Source organism: Camelus bactrianus, chromosome 3 (genome assembly GCF_048773025.1).
Source record: "Camelus bactrianus isolate YW-2024 breed Bactrian camel chromosome 3, ASM4877302v1, whole genome shotgun sequence".
NCBI classification, from domain to species: domain Eukaryota; kingdom Metazoa; phylum Chordata; class Mammalia; order Artiodactyla; family Camelidae; genus Camelus; species Camelus bactrianus.
Genome location: NC_133541.1, coordinates 86,035,085 through 86,052,051, shown reverse-complemented (window position 1 = coordinate 86,052,051; position 16,967 = coordinate 86,035,085). Strand labels below are relative to the sequence as shown.

The 16,967-nt window shown below is 41.4% G+C and overlaps 1 protein-coding gene across 4 annotated transcripts in view; it reads right to left on the bottom strand.

Moving 5' to 3' along the window:
• ZNF475 (zinc finger protein 475) overlaps positions 1-16,967 on the bottom strand; it is a 90,386-nt gene that overhangs the window by 15,351 nt on the left and 58,068 nt on the right. For 2 of the 4 annotated variants that reach the window (XM_074360546.1, XM_074360548.1), the window contains exons 10-11: positions 13,571-14,814; positions 10,244-10,287 (exon numbers count right to left, since the gene is read on the bottom strand). In XM_074360546.1, the coding sequence (XP_074216647.1) occupies positions 10,244-10,287; positions 13,571-14,605 (1,079 nt within the window). In that variant the 5' untranslated portion in view covers positions 14,606-14,814. Of the gene's footprint in view, positions 1-10,243; positions 10,288-13,570; positions 14,815-16,967 lie in introns of those variants that run through there. The other 2 variants (XM_010971534.3, XM_074360547.1) reach the window with 2 other exon arrangements.

The following is a 16,967-nucleotide window of genomic DNA, read 5'->3' as shown; positions in this document are numbered from 1 at the left end:
TTCTTTTCCAGGATATTAACATTTTTGCCAGAGAAAGTACCCTAGGCAGCAATTCCAGTCACATACAATTTCATCCAGAAAAGTGTGATTCTCATGTCAGGGGCTGAGCCCCTGCAGCAGGGTTGGGTAGCTTAAAAGTGTGCTCTCTGTGCCCGTATTCATGGCATCTGGCATTTGAAACGTAAGTGACACCAGTTTCTAATCCTCCAGTAAGAGGAACTTCAGGGTCCTTTAGTAGATGAGTATGAGTGTGTGTGTGAGAATGTGTACAAAAGACAAACAAGGTTAGTCACTTTCCTCAGTTAATTTCAGGGATACGGAGAGGCTCCCTTTGTGTCAAGCTAGTCATTCCTTTACATTTTCCCTGGCTTTGCCTTTGACTGCCCTTCAGCCTACCATATCATTTTTAGACTCATTCCCCTCAGGAAGAGAGAGCTGAGCGCTCTGGTTCTAGAAGGTCACAAGTACAATTACCTGTCTCCTACCAGGGAACAGAGGAAGCCTCCTACATTTGCACATCAGAAGGCGGTAATTAGCTGGATTTATTTGCTGTTATTGAAGCAGTTGGCCTGTTCTTTTTGAAGAAGCTATTTTAGCGGGGCTGGGGCAAAGCAGCCATATCAAAATGTAAAAGACGTCTTTTTTATTACCAAATATGTGTAAATAAAATGCTTGGCTTTTTCTCCCAAGTAACATGCTTTACAGATTACTTGGAAACAAACATTGCTGAAAGTTTAATGGCCCCCCCTTTTTTCTCTTTTAGGTTGCATTATAACATCCTTGCTTCAAAACAGCCACATGCCCTGTGTTCATTTGGGAACCTTCATTAACTTAAGTCAAAGAGAAATCAAGGAACACAGAGGTGAGAGAATGTCCTGAAAAGTGAAACAGTCCTCATGGCCTGAACCACAACTTCGAGTAAATTAGAAAAAGGTGCCTCACCTTAAGACACTTTCAAACCATCTGGTTGTCATCATTAATCACAAGAAACAGAATTTAAAAATGGAGGCCATGGAAAAGAATACACATGGCAATCCTTGCCCTGTGTTAGGACGTGGCCTAGAACCGGCCCTATATGTCTTTGGGTACTTTGCTTCTCATGACTGGAAACGAGCACAGTACGGTCATTCTGTAAGTATCTGGGTTTAATCAGGGATTTTTCAACTTCACAAAAGCTAATGAAGCAATTGGATACTGAAGCTGCACCATGAGTAGAAAGAAACCAGAGACATCAGCACAAAACACAGCTGAGACTGACTGGGGAGATGAGACCGGCACTAACTGAAAATGCATTTGGAGGAGAGGGCTGTCTCTCAGGGGGTGAGTCCAGTGTAGCCTAGATGCTGTTGCTCAGAAAGAATGTTCTGATTACAGGCAATGCCCCAGGCTAGGGTTAGAGCCAGGAACTGACCCTAACAGTGGGAATGATTGTACGTAAGTTACCACCTCTATTTGGGAAATATTTTTTTTATTGTTTCTTAAGCTCTTTGGGGCAATAAATCAGGTTGACAGATCACTATACGGAGTGCTGAGTCCATTCCCTCGAAAATTAGTCAGGAAACAGGGACAGGGTGTGAAAGGGACTTGCTGAGTGGAGTAAGCATTCTTGACTTCTCTGCCCACTGATATGTTTGAACTCAGACTGATCATCTCTGAAAACTACTCTCCAGATGGGAGACCTCTCTAGTATCCTGGACTTTTTGTGGCCCTGTAAAATTCTTAGAAGTTTTGAGTCCCAGTTGTCTGACCCACAAAAATGGCCTCATTGCTCAGACGTCTCTCACAAGTGATGCAAATGGTAATTGGCAGCAAGGGTGAGTAATCCTTTGCCCAGGCACAAAGCGTGTGTGCCAGCGGTCCCTGCATACAACTACTACACAGCTATGTGGGTTCCCTCATGTGTCCCTTATGACCCAGGCTGTCCTCTTTAGAGCAGCTCACCCAGGCTACCCTGTAGAACTTCCTCCCCTCTGCTTCATATCCTGGATTTCAGATTGTATATGGATGGACCCACAACCATTTCAGCCAACAGCCAGCCATGTTTTATTTGACTGGGACAGTGTGTTTAAAAATTTCAAATGCGAATACCTTTAGGCGGGACTTACTCTTCATGATACCACAAGCCGTACCACTCCCTATTGCCCTATATGCAGCTGCCCAAATACTGAAAGCATGTGAGCCTGTGACACAGAACAACCTAATTTCGCCACTCCCTCTCCCCACTTACCTCCCCAATAAAAGGTACTTGCCTTATATCTCATTTCTAAGAAATGAATTAAACCTATGATTAATTTGCATACATGTAGCAATTGTTAGAAATGGTTCCCTAACTATGGAGGGGATCTTTGCATTTTAGCTGGGATTCCTTATGGAGTCAGTGCTTAAGAGTAGAAGGACTGAATCTCTGGCTCTGGAATTTTAAAAATCTTGTCAGATCGTCAGGGAAGTATTTTAGAAAAAAGTATGCAGTGATACATCAACGGTTATCACACTGAAAAGTCCCTGCTCTCTTTGAATATAGGCACTTAGGCAATTTTAGCAGAACTGGATAGGAGGCTTGAAACTCCTCCTGAGACCAAAGAAGCCCCTCCACTAAGGGATGAGACTGGTTTCCAAGAACACGTGCCCACAGTAACTGTGCATAATTCTCAAGTCATTGACTTGCTAGAGGATTTCTGCCTCCCCCACTTCTAGCTGGATCCCAGGCTGTCAAAAACAGGACCCATCCTGCCAGGTCTGACCCCAGTCATTGTTAAGTGACTGTGCAGCTGTTTGAATGGGTATCACTCCATCGACAGTGTTCCTCTTTCTGCACAAGGTTAAACATAAAGAATTTGGGCCTTAGCTGCTGTTTTAGATTTTCCACACTCTTGATCCCTTCTTTTAGGCCAAATAATTGAGATGTCTGTGGTCAGTGCACAAGGCATATCGTAAAATGCAGTAAGGTCGAATGGGGAAATAAGAGGGAAAGTTTTCCTCCCTCGTGCTTGAGGAAAAAAGTGTAAAATCTCTTGTAGAAATCCTTGTTGTATATTCCAACATTGAAAATGTCTGACCAAGCAGCAGCTAACAATTACCAGGCACTTTCTAAGTGCCAGGCCCTTTACTAAGCACTTAACAAGCTTTATCTCCGTATTTCTCATAATAATCCTCTTTACAAACCAGGAAACTGAGGCACAGCGCTGTTAGTAAGCTGCGGAGCTGGTTTTCACCCAGACAGTGGGTCTTCACACTGCCTATCACTGCATCCCACTGTGAAAGGAGCAGGGAGGAGCTGACACTGGAAGGTTTGTCAAACACAATCTGATCCCAGGTCCTCTGCAGGAATTCTCATGTTTAAACCTCTCACTGTGGGGAACTGAGGCTGGGGGAAGTTAAAGTAATTTGCTCAGAGATAGGTAATTTCATTATGCATCTGTTATCTGATTCCAGGTCTGTTTGATTCCAGCTACTTCTAGAAACATGAGGGGTAAGGTCATCAGTGGTCAGCAGTGTATCCTGCTTTGCCTATGTATCTACAGGGTCAGCTGTTGCATGGGATTTGAGAGAAACCAGCAAAATTCCTACTTCTCTCTCAATTATCTCAAAAGTTCATTCCTTTGGATTAAACATGGTTTTCTCCCCCAGATCCTCTTTCAAGTGCAAATAGTCCTATAAGAGATTTTTCTACGAAGAATTTTATCAGATTTTCCCAAACCTCCTCCCACAGTATCAAGAGAAGGGGGTTGGTAGGGCAGGGAGGGTGCAGGAGGTGCTGAAAGGGAAGGGAAATCCAGGTCACCCAAAGCCATTGCTAAAGTCAGAATTTCGCCTGTGGCCATTTAAAACACATTTTCAACAAACTTGACTGAGACCGAAAGTGTATAATTAAGTTTCCATTCCCCCAGGCAGGTCCTACACTTGCAGACAAAGTATTAACAGCATTTTAATATATAGGAGTAACTGCGTTCGCAGAGTTATTCTAGAAACCACTGGTATTTCACATTTACTTCTGGTGTTTTTTAACAATTCTACCCAAATGGCACATCTGGAAGGATAGTTGTTTGAAATGAAATTGTTTTTGGAAGTCACTGGATGCCACGTAAAGGAATTTTCCAATTCAGCCTGTCTATTGGCCAACTGCTAGAGAGTCTGCAACTTGTGATTTGGAGTTTTGTTGTGCTCCTTTTAACAATAAGAACGATCTGGCCATTCATTTGGAAATGCTGTTAACATTAAAGTATTTTCATGTATCTGATTTTTTAAAGTAACTTATTGGTATTTTGAATACATGCTTGACATTTTATTTACTTGCTTGTCCTGAGATACAAGGCTGAAAAATATAAGTTAAAGAATGAATTCCAATTTAGAGCTTCAGTTTAGGAAAGGAATACAGTTTCTTAGCTGAAGTTTTTTTTCTTTTTTCTTTTCACATTTGAGATAAAAAGTTTTGTTGTTGTTGTTGTTTTTTTCTTCTGTTTTTCCTGATCCCTTGGAAGGATACTGGTTGGAAAGTGAGGTGTGTGAGGTATTGATTCAATCTCTTGACAAATTCTTGTAAGAATGACTTTCCTTCGAAGAGAATGGATGGAGGGTGACCCTGGTGTCTGGTTCCTGTGCTCCTCAGTTTGGCACCAGGCCTGACCCTCATAGTCAGATGGCTTCTGGGTCACAGGGTAAAATGAAGTAAGACAGGAAAAACCCACAAATTGAGGCATGCACTCAGTTTTTCCAGCTTCTATAGTTAGAAAGCATTGGCACAATCTGGCCTGGAGCTTGGAAGCTGGGTTATTTCCATTGTATATGCCAAAGGGCCCCCAGCTCAGGGGGAAGGCCCAGGAAAGACATTTTCCAATCAAAAGAAAAAAGATACCATCTTGGATAGGACAGAAAGGATTCTAACCTTAAGAAACAGTTGTTTTGATTTTTTTTTTTTTTTTTTGGCTTGTCTTTTCCTTTTCTTATCAGAGTTTTTGGTCCCAGTCTCTCCTGATCTTCACTACCCTTTGCCTCTGATTTCCTGAAACTTTAGGTTGGGACCAGTGATATCTTTATGTTTTTACTTTCTCTGCTTAAACAAAGTTAGCCTGGATGTGAGAGCTGCTTGGGGACTTTAAATGACAGGACACTGGCAACAGAGCTGGGGCTTGGAGCAGGATTACTGGAAATTTATTGAGTTCCTGAATTTATTAGATCCTTCAATTTGTAGGACAGCTCTCTTCCTATAAGACAGTCTCACAGAGGTAAATATTTGATAGAGACAATGGATGTAAGAAGGGAATGAATTACATAATATAAAGAGAAAGCAAGAGAAGAGACCTAAGTCAAATTCTCTCAATGCTCCGCCTATCCATAAAGCTGGACTTGTCCTCACAACTAGCAGTGAGATTCTGTTCACCAGACATTCACCTCCATTTCAGTGGGAACTCTTTCAAGGTTGTATTGCACTGCCTTCCGTGGAGTTCTAAGAATTTGGGGAGAGATTTTAGTTGTTGACTTTGGAATTTGGATTTCTAAGAACTATGTATATCCATTTGGTCTTTACATAAAGAGTTCCCAGGCACCTATCACTAGAAAATGTGGAAGGAGGGAGATGGGGGGACACAGAGAAGCAGGCTTAAGAAGATGCATGAAATCATTTAAGCTAGATAAATTATTTGAGAGTACAGCACTTTGTAGATCTCTTCATTTTAGGCTTGAATAATTCTTGAACTTATAACATGTGATCCTCTCCTCTCACAGAGGTTACAATCAGCACTTTTCTTTTTAGAGAGACAGGAAGCCACATGTTGGAGCACCAATGTGAGGACAACCTATTTTTGCTTTTGTCTTTAGGCTCTGGGAGAGGTAGCTCTATTACGGTCTCTCTCACCATGGATACGTGATATACAATCATAATTTGAGGCTGATTTTAAAAAAAATGTTAGACTGTAATTTGTACAGATGAGTATTATTCTTCAAATGTTTATATGAGGAAGCCAAATATCAATTTAATTGGTGATGCTGTTGCTCCAAAATGTGTAACTCTCCCCCTCCCCAACACACACATATTACACACACTACACATATGCACACAGATTCCTTTGGGTTTTAGGGCCAACAGTACAGAAGAAAAAGGTCCTGTTACCTTACAGTTGGGCTCTCTACACCTGAGAGCTGTGGGATCCTAGATTGCTGCCCTGATACACAGGCATGGTTGGCACCAAGGAAAGATGAAGAAATGGCGCCTGGAGTTGGACATGAATGGCCCAGCTGGCAGCATCATCAGTGGGTGGTTTGTGAAGTCGAGGCTGGTTTTTGTGACATCAGCACAGCTGAGTAGGTGAACTAGGGCCACTGAAGGTCTCTATAAGGGTAAGAACCCCCAGAAGGATTGCACTGAACATTTCATCTACCACCTCCAAAGATTTCTTAAGTCATTCTTGTGTTTGGGAATCATAGAGGCAAATGGTTCTAGGAGCCCTAGTCTTGATTTCAGAAACTCAGTTTAACTAAAGGCGTGAAGAAACAAAGGACTAAGTAGACTCTTAAAATTTACTTTTTCTCTCTCTCTTTATACCACTCTCTTTCTCATCTGATATATCTGATCAGCTCATCTGGTATTTCCCTGAGAAAATACATAAGCTAACAGATGTAGCTCCTTCATCTTCTCACTAGCATCCTATAAACTTGCCTTCATCTGCATTCAACCTCCTCCTGAAATGGAGACAGGCTCCCTCCTATCAAACCCCTCCCTCTGCACAGGCAGGATCCCACCCCTGGTGCCCGGTTTTCCTCCAGGTTTTCCACATGCTCTTATCACCTCTCCTGCTTTTTAAACCTTCACCTCTCAACTGGATCACTATCTGAAATATTCAAACATAGTCTGGAAGCTCCCATCTTTTAAGGGAACCTCTCTTAACCTAAAATCTCTAGTTTTAGCCTACCCATTATTTCTCCCCTAGTCTCCAAAGCCAAACTTCTCAAAACACATCCTGCCTTTATCACTTATACACTCTGCAGACCCCACCACGACTCTGAATGTGTTTTCTCCAAGTTTATCAAACTAAATCCACATTGCCGAATCAAATAGATATTTTTTGGCCTTTCTCCTACTCAACCTCTGGACATTGCATCCTGTTTTCCACACTTATTCTTCACATTTCCTCCTCTGGCAGCTTCCAGGGCACCATACTCTCTAGTCATTTCTCCAATGATTTCAGTCACTTGTTCTCCAGTTCCTAATCCTCTAACCCCAAATACTGTAATGGCTTAGGACATCAGACCTGGCTCTATTTTTCGAGCCCTATACGTATTCTGATGACTTTAAATACATATTAATAATGCACAAGTGTATATCCCAGCCCAGTTCCTCTTTTGAGGTCCAGACTTACATATTCAGCCTGACTCATCTACTTAGATATCTCACAAGCATTTTGAATTTGGTAAGTCCAGCATAGAACAACTGGTCTTAATCCCCAAAAGTCTACCCTTTTCTCAAGTCTTTCCCATCTTAGAAAGTGGCATAACAGTGCAGTTGCTCAAGCTAAAAATCTGGGGGTCATCCTTGACCTTCCTTTCCTGACCCCAAGTTCTGCCCATTATACCTTATCTCCATCTCTGCAACCAGCACTGCAGGCCAGGCTTCCATCCACTTTCACCTGGATTCCTGCAACAGCCAAATAACCGAGGCAGCTGGAGGAAACTGTGCTGTTTCTACAGCTTCATCTTGTATGTCTGTCCCCTCCTTCATTAGATTTTGGCTACATGTGGGCTTTTTAGTTCCATTTTAAGATCTTTCTTGCCTCAAGGCCTTCCCACATGCTACCTTTGACTAAAATGTCTCCTCCTCCTGCTGTTCCCATCCCTACACATTCTGACTCTTGACTAATGCTTTCATGTCTTTCATGTCTCAGCTGAAATGTTGCCTCCTCCCAGAGGTTTTCTCTTACCAAGAATCTAAATGTCCACCTTCCACCATTAGACACTATCGAATCACAATTTGAAATTTTATATTTATTTATTTCATATCACTTCCCCCATAAGACTAAAAACTCCAGATCAAGAACTGTGTCTATCTTTATTATGACTCTATATTTAGTACTCAGTCTGATGCCCAACAATAAATATTTGTTGACTGAACAAACTTCTGTCCTCTTTGTCCTGCTTAATTAACACTTATAACTCTGGCAGGGGAGCCGCACCCTTTCTGTATCACACACGTGCCTCTCTCTTTAGCGACATAAAAAGGTATGGGTCTTTTGAATTGAACAGATGCGGCTCTGACAGCCCCTGTCAAACCTCCTGCGTGACTTTGGGCAAGTTGCTTAACCTCAGTTTCTCTATATGGAAAGTAGGGGAAAATGTCTGTCTTATTGTAATATTATAAAGAATATAATGAGATCGTGTATATAAAGTACTGATCATAATGGTACTCAATGCAAGTTAGTTCCCTTTCTTTCATGCCTCCTAATAAACTCCAAATACTTCTTATCCAATACATACACAACATTTGACCATGTGAGAACATCCATCCTGCCCTTCTGAGTCTCTCTGATTGTGATCTTTCCCTGAGAGGTTTGCCTTTAGAGAATGAGATACTTAGCCATGAAACGGCATTTGTAACAAATCAAATAGATAACTGTAGCCCTAAGTAACTGGAGTTTGTATTATAAAGGGACCTTCTCAAATATATTTGGACATAACACGAAGAGAAAGGCAATAATATTTTTGCTAGAGTAGGAGACATTACATTAAAATAAAACACCAGATGGCAGCACCAGATGCTAGAGATGTGCCTGATAGGATTTGAGCTCAAACCTGAGTATCTAGGATGTCAAAGGTAGCTTAAAACTGCATTCAGAGAGACAATCCTTTTAAAAAAATGATAGATTCCTTAAAGAAAAGAAAGCCTATTTTGTAATACAGGATTTTTAGAAACAATGTTTCACGTTACAAGCAAAATACTAAGAAAATAACCCCAAGTGTTATCTAATAAAATAAGTAGACAGAGGCTTCATTTTGGGTTGTAGTTATATTTCATTAGCTCTGTCAATCTGTGTTCCAATTAGGCAGAGAGGTCTTAAGTCAAAGAATGAAATACTAAAATTTCTGAAGAGATGATAACCGAAAAACTCCCCAACTTGGGAAAGGAAACAGTCACTCAAGTCCAGGAAGTGCAGAGAGTACCACACAGGATCAACTCAAAGAGGAACACACCGAGGCACGTAGTTTTCAAATTGACAAAAATCAAGGATAAGGAGAAAATATTAAAATTGGCAATAGAAAAGCAACAAATAACATACAAGGAAACTCCCATAAAGTTATCAGCTGATTTTTCAGCAGAAATTCTACAGGCCAGAAGGGAGTGGCAAGATACATTTAAAGTGATGAAAGGGGAAAACTTACAACCAAGAATACTGCATTCAGCAAGGCTCTCGTTCAGATTTGATGGAGAAATCAACAGCTTCACAGATAAACAGAAGCTAAAAGAATTCAGCACCACCAAACCAGCTTTATAACAAATGTTAAAGGAACTTCTTTAGCCATGAAACCATAAGAAAAGAGAATAAAAAGAAGAGGAAAAAAAAAAAAAGACCTACAAAAGATTGCTTTGGCAGTTTGGGGTCTTTTATGGTTCCATATAAATTTTGGAATTGTCTGTTCTAGTTCTGTGAAAAATGTCGTGAGTATTTTAACAGGGGTTGCATTGGATCTGTAGATTGCTTTGGGTAGTATGGCCATTTTGATAATGTTGATTCTGCCAATCCAAGAGCACAAGATATCTTTCCATTTCTTTGTATCATCTTCAATTTCCTTCCTCAATGTTTTACAGTTTTCAGAGTATAGGTAACCTCCTTGGTTAAGTTTATTTCTAGGTATTTGGTTGTTTTTGTTGCAATGGAAATGTTTATGTCAGTTATAAAATTCTGGTTTTTGAAGAGAAAAAAAAAAAAGTGAATGAAGGGCCGCAAATGGCAAAATACCCTTCTTTCTTATGGGTGAGTTGTATTCCATTATATATATATGCTGTATCTTCTTTATCCATCCATCTATTGATGTGCACTTAGGATGCTTCCATATATTGGCAATTATAAATAATGTTGCTGTTAATAGCAGAGTGTATGTATCTTTTTGAATTGATTCTTATCTTGTGGTTGGCTTTATTCCTTTGATAACTATGTAAGTTTAAAAATCTAAAGCTCTAAACCTCCTTAGAAACAGTGAATAGTACATATATGTAAATTTAAAAGATATGTGCAGTATATTGTATATACGTACTTACATGCAATACATTGTATATGTGCAGTCAAATTGTAACAGTTCTACCTAATAAAAATGAAAAATGAAAAAAATGAAATACCATCAGCTTCTAGAAAAGAGCAATTTTCCCCAAATATTAAATGCAAATATTAAAATATATTCACTCATATTGAAATAAAGAGGTAATAATGACCTCTGTTCTACTCCTCAGCATCATTTAGGACACTACTTACTAAAATAGACATGAGAGGGTCTCATTAAATAAATACAATTTAAACATTCAAAATGATAATCTGTGTTTTTGTGTATTATACATCAAAATTTCACCTGGAATTAACACCACTTCTAAAATCTTGCTAAAATGCATATTGCTTACTCAGGCTTTCCCTCTTTTAGAGGAAAAAGGGGCATGCGATGCTGCTTTGACACCGTATGATGGGAGAGCAACAGCCCAGGTAGTTACATCTTTTAGATCAAAGTCCACATTGAGGGTTTTATTCCCCTCACGTCCTGCTTGGTATCCTTCACAACTTCACTGTGGGATCAGAGAGAGTGAATTCAGCCCTACATTTTGGATGGGCAGCAACGGGACAATTTAAGCCCATTCAGCTGTCAGACGGCAAAGCAGAGCTTGCGCAGAATGCCCGCCAACGTCTTAGAGAAGGATCCTCTCAGCGGCGTTTGTTTGTTTAGATTTGATTGAAGGGTAAGAGGAGCATTTGTGTCATCAGAGAGCTGAGCCAGTCTATGCAGGAGGAACATTCTGAGCGGAGGGTATTTCACTCTGCCAGTGAAACAGTCATTGTTGCCCGACTGCAGTGAATTGCTTCCAAGCTCTGTGATCATGGTTCTGAAGTTATTTTTCTCACCTGAATCACTACAAGCTTGAGCCCCCTGAGAACACTGGGCAGAATCACTGATTCTAATCTGAAGTCAGATCAAGGATTCTAGAGGGAAATTGTTCTAACTGATATGAGAAGAAAGGAAGCAAATGTCTGAATTAAAAAAAAAGAATACATGTGTGTCATCGTCAGCCAAAAAGCCAGCTGACACAGGCAGATGAAATTCTGAAACCTAATAATGCACAGGGCAGTAATCTTTATGGAAATGAATGATTCAGTGCACTATCTAAATCTTTAAATGACACAGAGAAAGAAAAACAGCAATAGACAGGATCGAATTGTAAGCAAAAGAGAAAACTACACCACCCAGGAGAGGCTTTCTGCCAAAAGCACAACGCAGTGGCAAATGTCTTTTCTAAGGAAGGAATAACGTCCATTGCTTCAAGAGATCTTATGCCTCTTGGAAGCCTAGGAGTTTTCTCCATTTTAATGAACCCAAGCTTGCTCTCAGTCTGGCAGCTGAAGGGACCCTATGTTGGATAACCTTTCTATGCCCTCTACTGAAGCCTGTGTGTTCCCCAAACGGGCCAGCACACATCTGACAGCAGTGGGTGCCAGTTTCTCACTGACACGCGCCTTTCAGGTCAGGAGCGGGGTTGGCTGTGCTGTGACATAGCCCTGTCCTTTAGATGCCCCTGTTCTGACAGACTCCCTCTACTCTGATCCAAATGCACAAGCCACCAACAGCCATCACTGGCTTCTCCTCCTGACATTCTCCCCTCCAGACGCCTGGGTGAGTCAGGAGGTGTCCCCTTGTGACGCTGGAGGCCCAGGCCAGCCTCTTTCAGCAGTCGTGACTGAGAACATGCTATGCTCAGCCTGCTGGCTCCACTCTTGGGAGCGTAAAGTATGTGTTACAACAACAAGCACGAGAATCCTGACCACACTCTTCCCTATCTCAAGATCTGTAATGAGAACATTTGAAGTAAATGCACACCATCAGGAAACAGGGCTGTAAGTCAGATTGCTAACAGAGTTTCAGATTTGTGGCTCTGAGACATGGATTCTTTTGCTCTCTGAATCCAGACCCCACACATTTTGGAAGTAAAGCAACAGCCAGAAGATGAGAAAAACAGGTCATGTTTATGAGACCAGCCTGAAGCCCATGACACACTTACGAGTTTGGGTTTTCACTCGGCAAAGAAACTAGCTGTTCTTTCTTCAAGTTCATCGGAAAATATGCCCATTAGTCTGACTCTTTGGCTTTAGGGTTATTGTCTTGGAATCTTCCAAACCAGTAAGAGAAAGATCATTTCATTTTAAACATGGAAGTTAGGAAAAAGTACCCGACATTTGCTAAAGTAATGCAATAAAAAAGTAAGGAAGAAAAATTAGATTAAAAATAAAGGATGCCTCCCCATCCCCCAATCCCTCTGGTTTAATTTTTTTACAGTAGCTTGGGTAACCTTAGTTTCCTGAAAACAGTTCTTTTAAAGAATCCCTGCAAGTTGAGGCATTTCAAGTAGCAGGCCATAGAGTAAAACAAAAAAAGACTTTGGCCACCTCCTATTTCTTATGATTTGACATTCTGTAAGGTGTGACACAGGACAGCACAATCACTCCCCTGGCTTCATGGCAGGACAAAGCACATGGATCACACCCTGTTTTGCAGGTAACTACTGTCATAAGTATCCTTTCCCAATCCTGGTTAATGATGAAACTTCAGATAAAGGTCCAACACCACTTCACCATTCAGGCCGGGGACCCCTGGGGTCATGCTTATTTATAATTGCCAAAGTCAGGGGTCAGGGCCTGGTGTAAGACTCAGAACTGGGGTACAGAGCAGCAGAGGGAAGTGAGTACTTCCCAGATCCCTGAACACAATTAGTTGGCTTTGGGTCTGTGCTGGGGTTAATTCCCCACGTTACAATCACGTAAGTGTTGAAAGAAAACATGCTGCATTTTAGAGTGGGTTTATTTCTGCAAGTGCTCCAGTGTTTAATTACTGCTAAAGTCATTTGGGGTTTTTGACACAGATTCTATTTTAGTAAGATAAACTCTGCATAACCCAGCATTGCCAGAAATGAATTCCTAAGGTAGATGACTAAAATAAACCAGTAATAAATATTGGCTGTTGGAATGGGAATTATATCTCTGTAATGTAGACACAGCATTACTGACTCATTTTCAAATAACAGTCTCTCCCAAGGATTACTGGTCTGAGAGATCAGGGAAGAAAGAAATCCATCTCTCTTTTAGGCAGCAGAATGGAAGAAGACTAAGAACCCACCAGGCAAGGATGTTTTTATATCTGCTTTGCCAGTGCAGCCCCCAGAGTCCGACAGGGGGTCAACTTGGACAGGCTGCACTGAGGCAGAAATATGATATTAAAAGAAACTATCCTAGGGATTGAGGCAGCTGATTCTGGGGACAGTTTTCTCTTATTCCCCTGGAGGGAGAATGTACCCCCAGGTCCACCCAGTGCATCTCATGTGGCATGAAATTACCTTATCAGTCATAGTAGGTGCCGCCATGTTCCTTTGCTGCTTGAAGCTATTGGACTCTTTCAGGCCACCTTTACTCCCTAAGGTCGAATTCTGAACTTTTGGCCCACTAGGTTGAGCTTTACACCTTCTCTGGTGTACCAGAAGGCGGTCAGGGGCAAAGGTCCGGCTACAGTTTGGGCAGGGCATGAGCTGAGCTTGACTTCGCCCCTCTTGGTTGGACTGTCCAGTTGGAAGGGGCTGAGGCTTCTGTGGGAGTGACTGGCGGAGCTCCCTGGGAAGCCGGTCATTTTCTGTTTTCCACTTTTCCAGGCATTTGGGCTCATGGATAGGAAGGGACAGGGTGCCAAATTCCCTACCACAAATGTAGCAGATGAGAGTTCTTGGTTGGGTTGGGACACCACCAGAAGCTTTCTTGAGACCAGCAAGGTCATCAGAACAGTTGGGATTTGGTGCTCTGGGCATCTCCCCCTTCAGCTTGCAGATTCTCTGATGAACAAGAAGACGACCTGGCAAGAATGTGCGGCCACAGGATTCACAGGGCAACAGCTGAGCCTGAGAACTCTGGAACGCTGCCTCATTCGCTGCCTGAAGATTGTAGGACCCGCTGCTGCTGAGAGGCGGAGGTTTGGAAGGTTCTGGCCTCCTCAGGTGCTTGGGCAACTTGCTGTTTTCAATACGCCACTTCTCCAAGCACTGGGGCTCATGAATGCCAAGTGACTGGGACCCAAATTCCCGGCCACAGACATAGCACACCCGGAACCCAGGCCTGCGGGATGGGATCACAGGGGGGCTGGGCTGGCTTTCCGACATAATCCTCCTACTGGACCGTTTTGAGAGTATCACAGTTCCAGGTCTATTTTTCTGAGGGTTTGTCTTTATTTTTGCACCAGGATTGACATGCTCTGTTTCTGGCAAAAGGCTAGAATGAGAGTCACTAGATAGAATGGCTTCGTTTATAAGAAAGGTAGGCTCTTTGGAATGGTGGAAAGACTGTTGCAGTGTGTTGGAAACCCTTTTCTCCTTTCCTCTTTCCATTAACAAAGAAGTCTTCAGTGCTTACTGTGATTTTAGGCCAGGCTCATTCTGGGCTTCTGCTTAGAGTGAAGGTTAGTCAGGTTGGCTGTCCTGGGGTTCCACATCGTAGCCAGTACCTTAGGCCCAAAGACTATGACTCAGAGCTTCATTGCAGGGCAGCAGTCTGGAATGCTGGAAAGTCCCCATGAAACCTCAGATGCCTCCAAGATCTGCAGGGGCAACATAAATCAAGAAGTTATTACTTTACACACACACACACACACACACACACACACACACACAAATCTTAGATTTTAAGTTGATAAAAAGCAGAAAATTTTTTTTTTTTTGACCTAGTATCCCCTTTGGCTAGCATAGTAACTGGCACATAGGATTTGTTCAGTAAATGTTGAAATAAGTATGAAGAAAATTTCCATTATGAATGGCACTGTTACCGTATTGAAAGCAGTGTTCTTCCCAGAGGAAGACAGAGAGTTACAGCACATCGTAGACACATGTGGCACAAACCAAGAGGCATGGTGGTGAGATCATGGAACAAAGAACCAAGGCCTGTGAAAATGAGATTAATGAAAGTGCAGATCATGTAAAAAGACCTTCTTCCACTACCTTAGGGATTCTTTTTAGTGCCATGGATCCCTTTATTGGTTCTTTGAAGCCTATGGACATTGTCCCAGAATAATAATTTTAAAAGCAAAAAATAAAGTACTTACTATTACAAGTGAAACTCATTTTTTTGAAATAATTTATCAAATATTTTTGGTTGTGATTTATATTTTGCTTGAGCTATAGGACTATGCCAGACTTCTTGTGTCCATGGGCCTAAGGCTAAGAACCCTGCAGAAGAAGTAATGCAACAGTGAATATGAGGATTATCAGGGAAACCCTCAGAGGGAGGCAAACTTCTTATAACATAAACTTCTTATAACATAATCCACTCTTCATTATGGGACTGGAGTATTGACTAATTATGGCTGTAACTGTCAAGCCAAGAATGCAACCCAGGGCTGTACTCTTCCTGGTGGTGTATCTTCACACCTTCCCTGGGATGAGGATGCTCAGACTTCACTTGATGCTCTTTTTATAGCTATTGTGTTCATGATCTTGTTTTATATAGATATATATCTCTATATACATATTATCTATCTATCTACCTGCCTAGCTATTTAATTTCCAAATATCTTTTATAAAAACATGGCTAACTAACAGTTCTCCTAAACCAGAAGAAGGACCTGATAAGATCTTACTATGGGCAGAAGCCAAAGGAGTTTTTACCTTGGGGAAAGGCATGAGTCAGTTTTATCCAGAGTCTACAACCTAGCTACAAGAAAGATTATTTTCAAAAGTCTTAGAACCTTCTTCATTTCCTGAAGGATGACCTCACTCTGGATTAGAGGCTCTTTAGCATTGGCTCCCAGTCACAGAGGGAGCAGTACCTGATCTGAGGCTGGACCCCGCAGACCACAGCAGGCACTTGAGTTCAGGCAGAGCCAGGACAGCCATGCTGGTAATATCAAAACACTGGGCATCGTGTTTATAAGGGACAAAAAGAGCTGTGAGATCTGTGCCTAGTTCCTGTATTTTGGTGCCAAGAAAGGTCTGCATCTTTGCAATTAAGACTATCAAATCAGGTCTGGCACAGAAAAGGAAGTTATTCTTCATTTTGACAGATCCTAAGACAGTGATATTAACACATGTGACAAAAGAATGTGTTGGCCACAAACAGAATGACCAACACAGAAAATGAAGCTTGAAGAAACAAAATTTTCACTTCAGCAGCACCATCCAAAAGAGAAAGCGGTTCTAGAGGACACAAGGAATCCAGTAAAATTATTTCATTAGATTTTAATCAGCACATGGCTAAAATAATCCCCCAACCACTCTGCTTTGTTGGTTCTGGATTTCTTGTTCACCAAGGACCTCCTGTTTTTATTTCCCATTTTCCTTGATACCAGGAAGTTGTAGACAGCAAATTATTTAAGACAAAATGGAAAAAAATCAATGCAATCAGATAAACTTACTTCCCCTAAACTTGATTGAAATCTGTCCCCCTCCACACACACTGCTCCCAGCAGATTAGAATACCCATGACTTGCCCCAACAACTCCTCCATCTCCCTTATGATAAGGTAAGAGAATTAATATTTATTGAATGCCAACTGTGCATTGGATATTGTACTAATTTTTATATACATAATTTTAGTTAATTCTCAAATGATTATGAGGCAGGCATTATTATTTCAATTTTATAAATGAAGAAACTGTGACTCAGAAAAGACAAGCAACTTGCCCAAGACAGTTTCTAAATTACAGAACTGGGAATCAATTCCAGTTCTCTTTGGCACCAATACTCTTTCCATTATTCA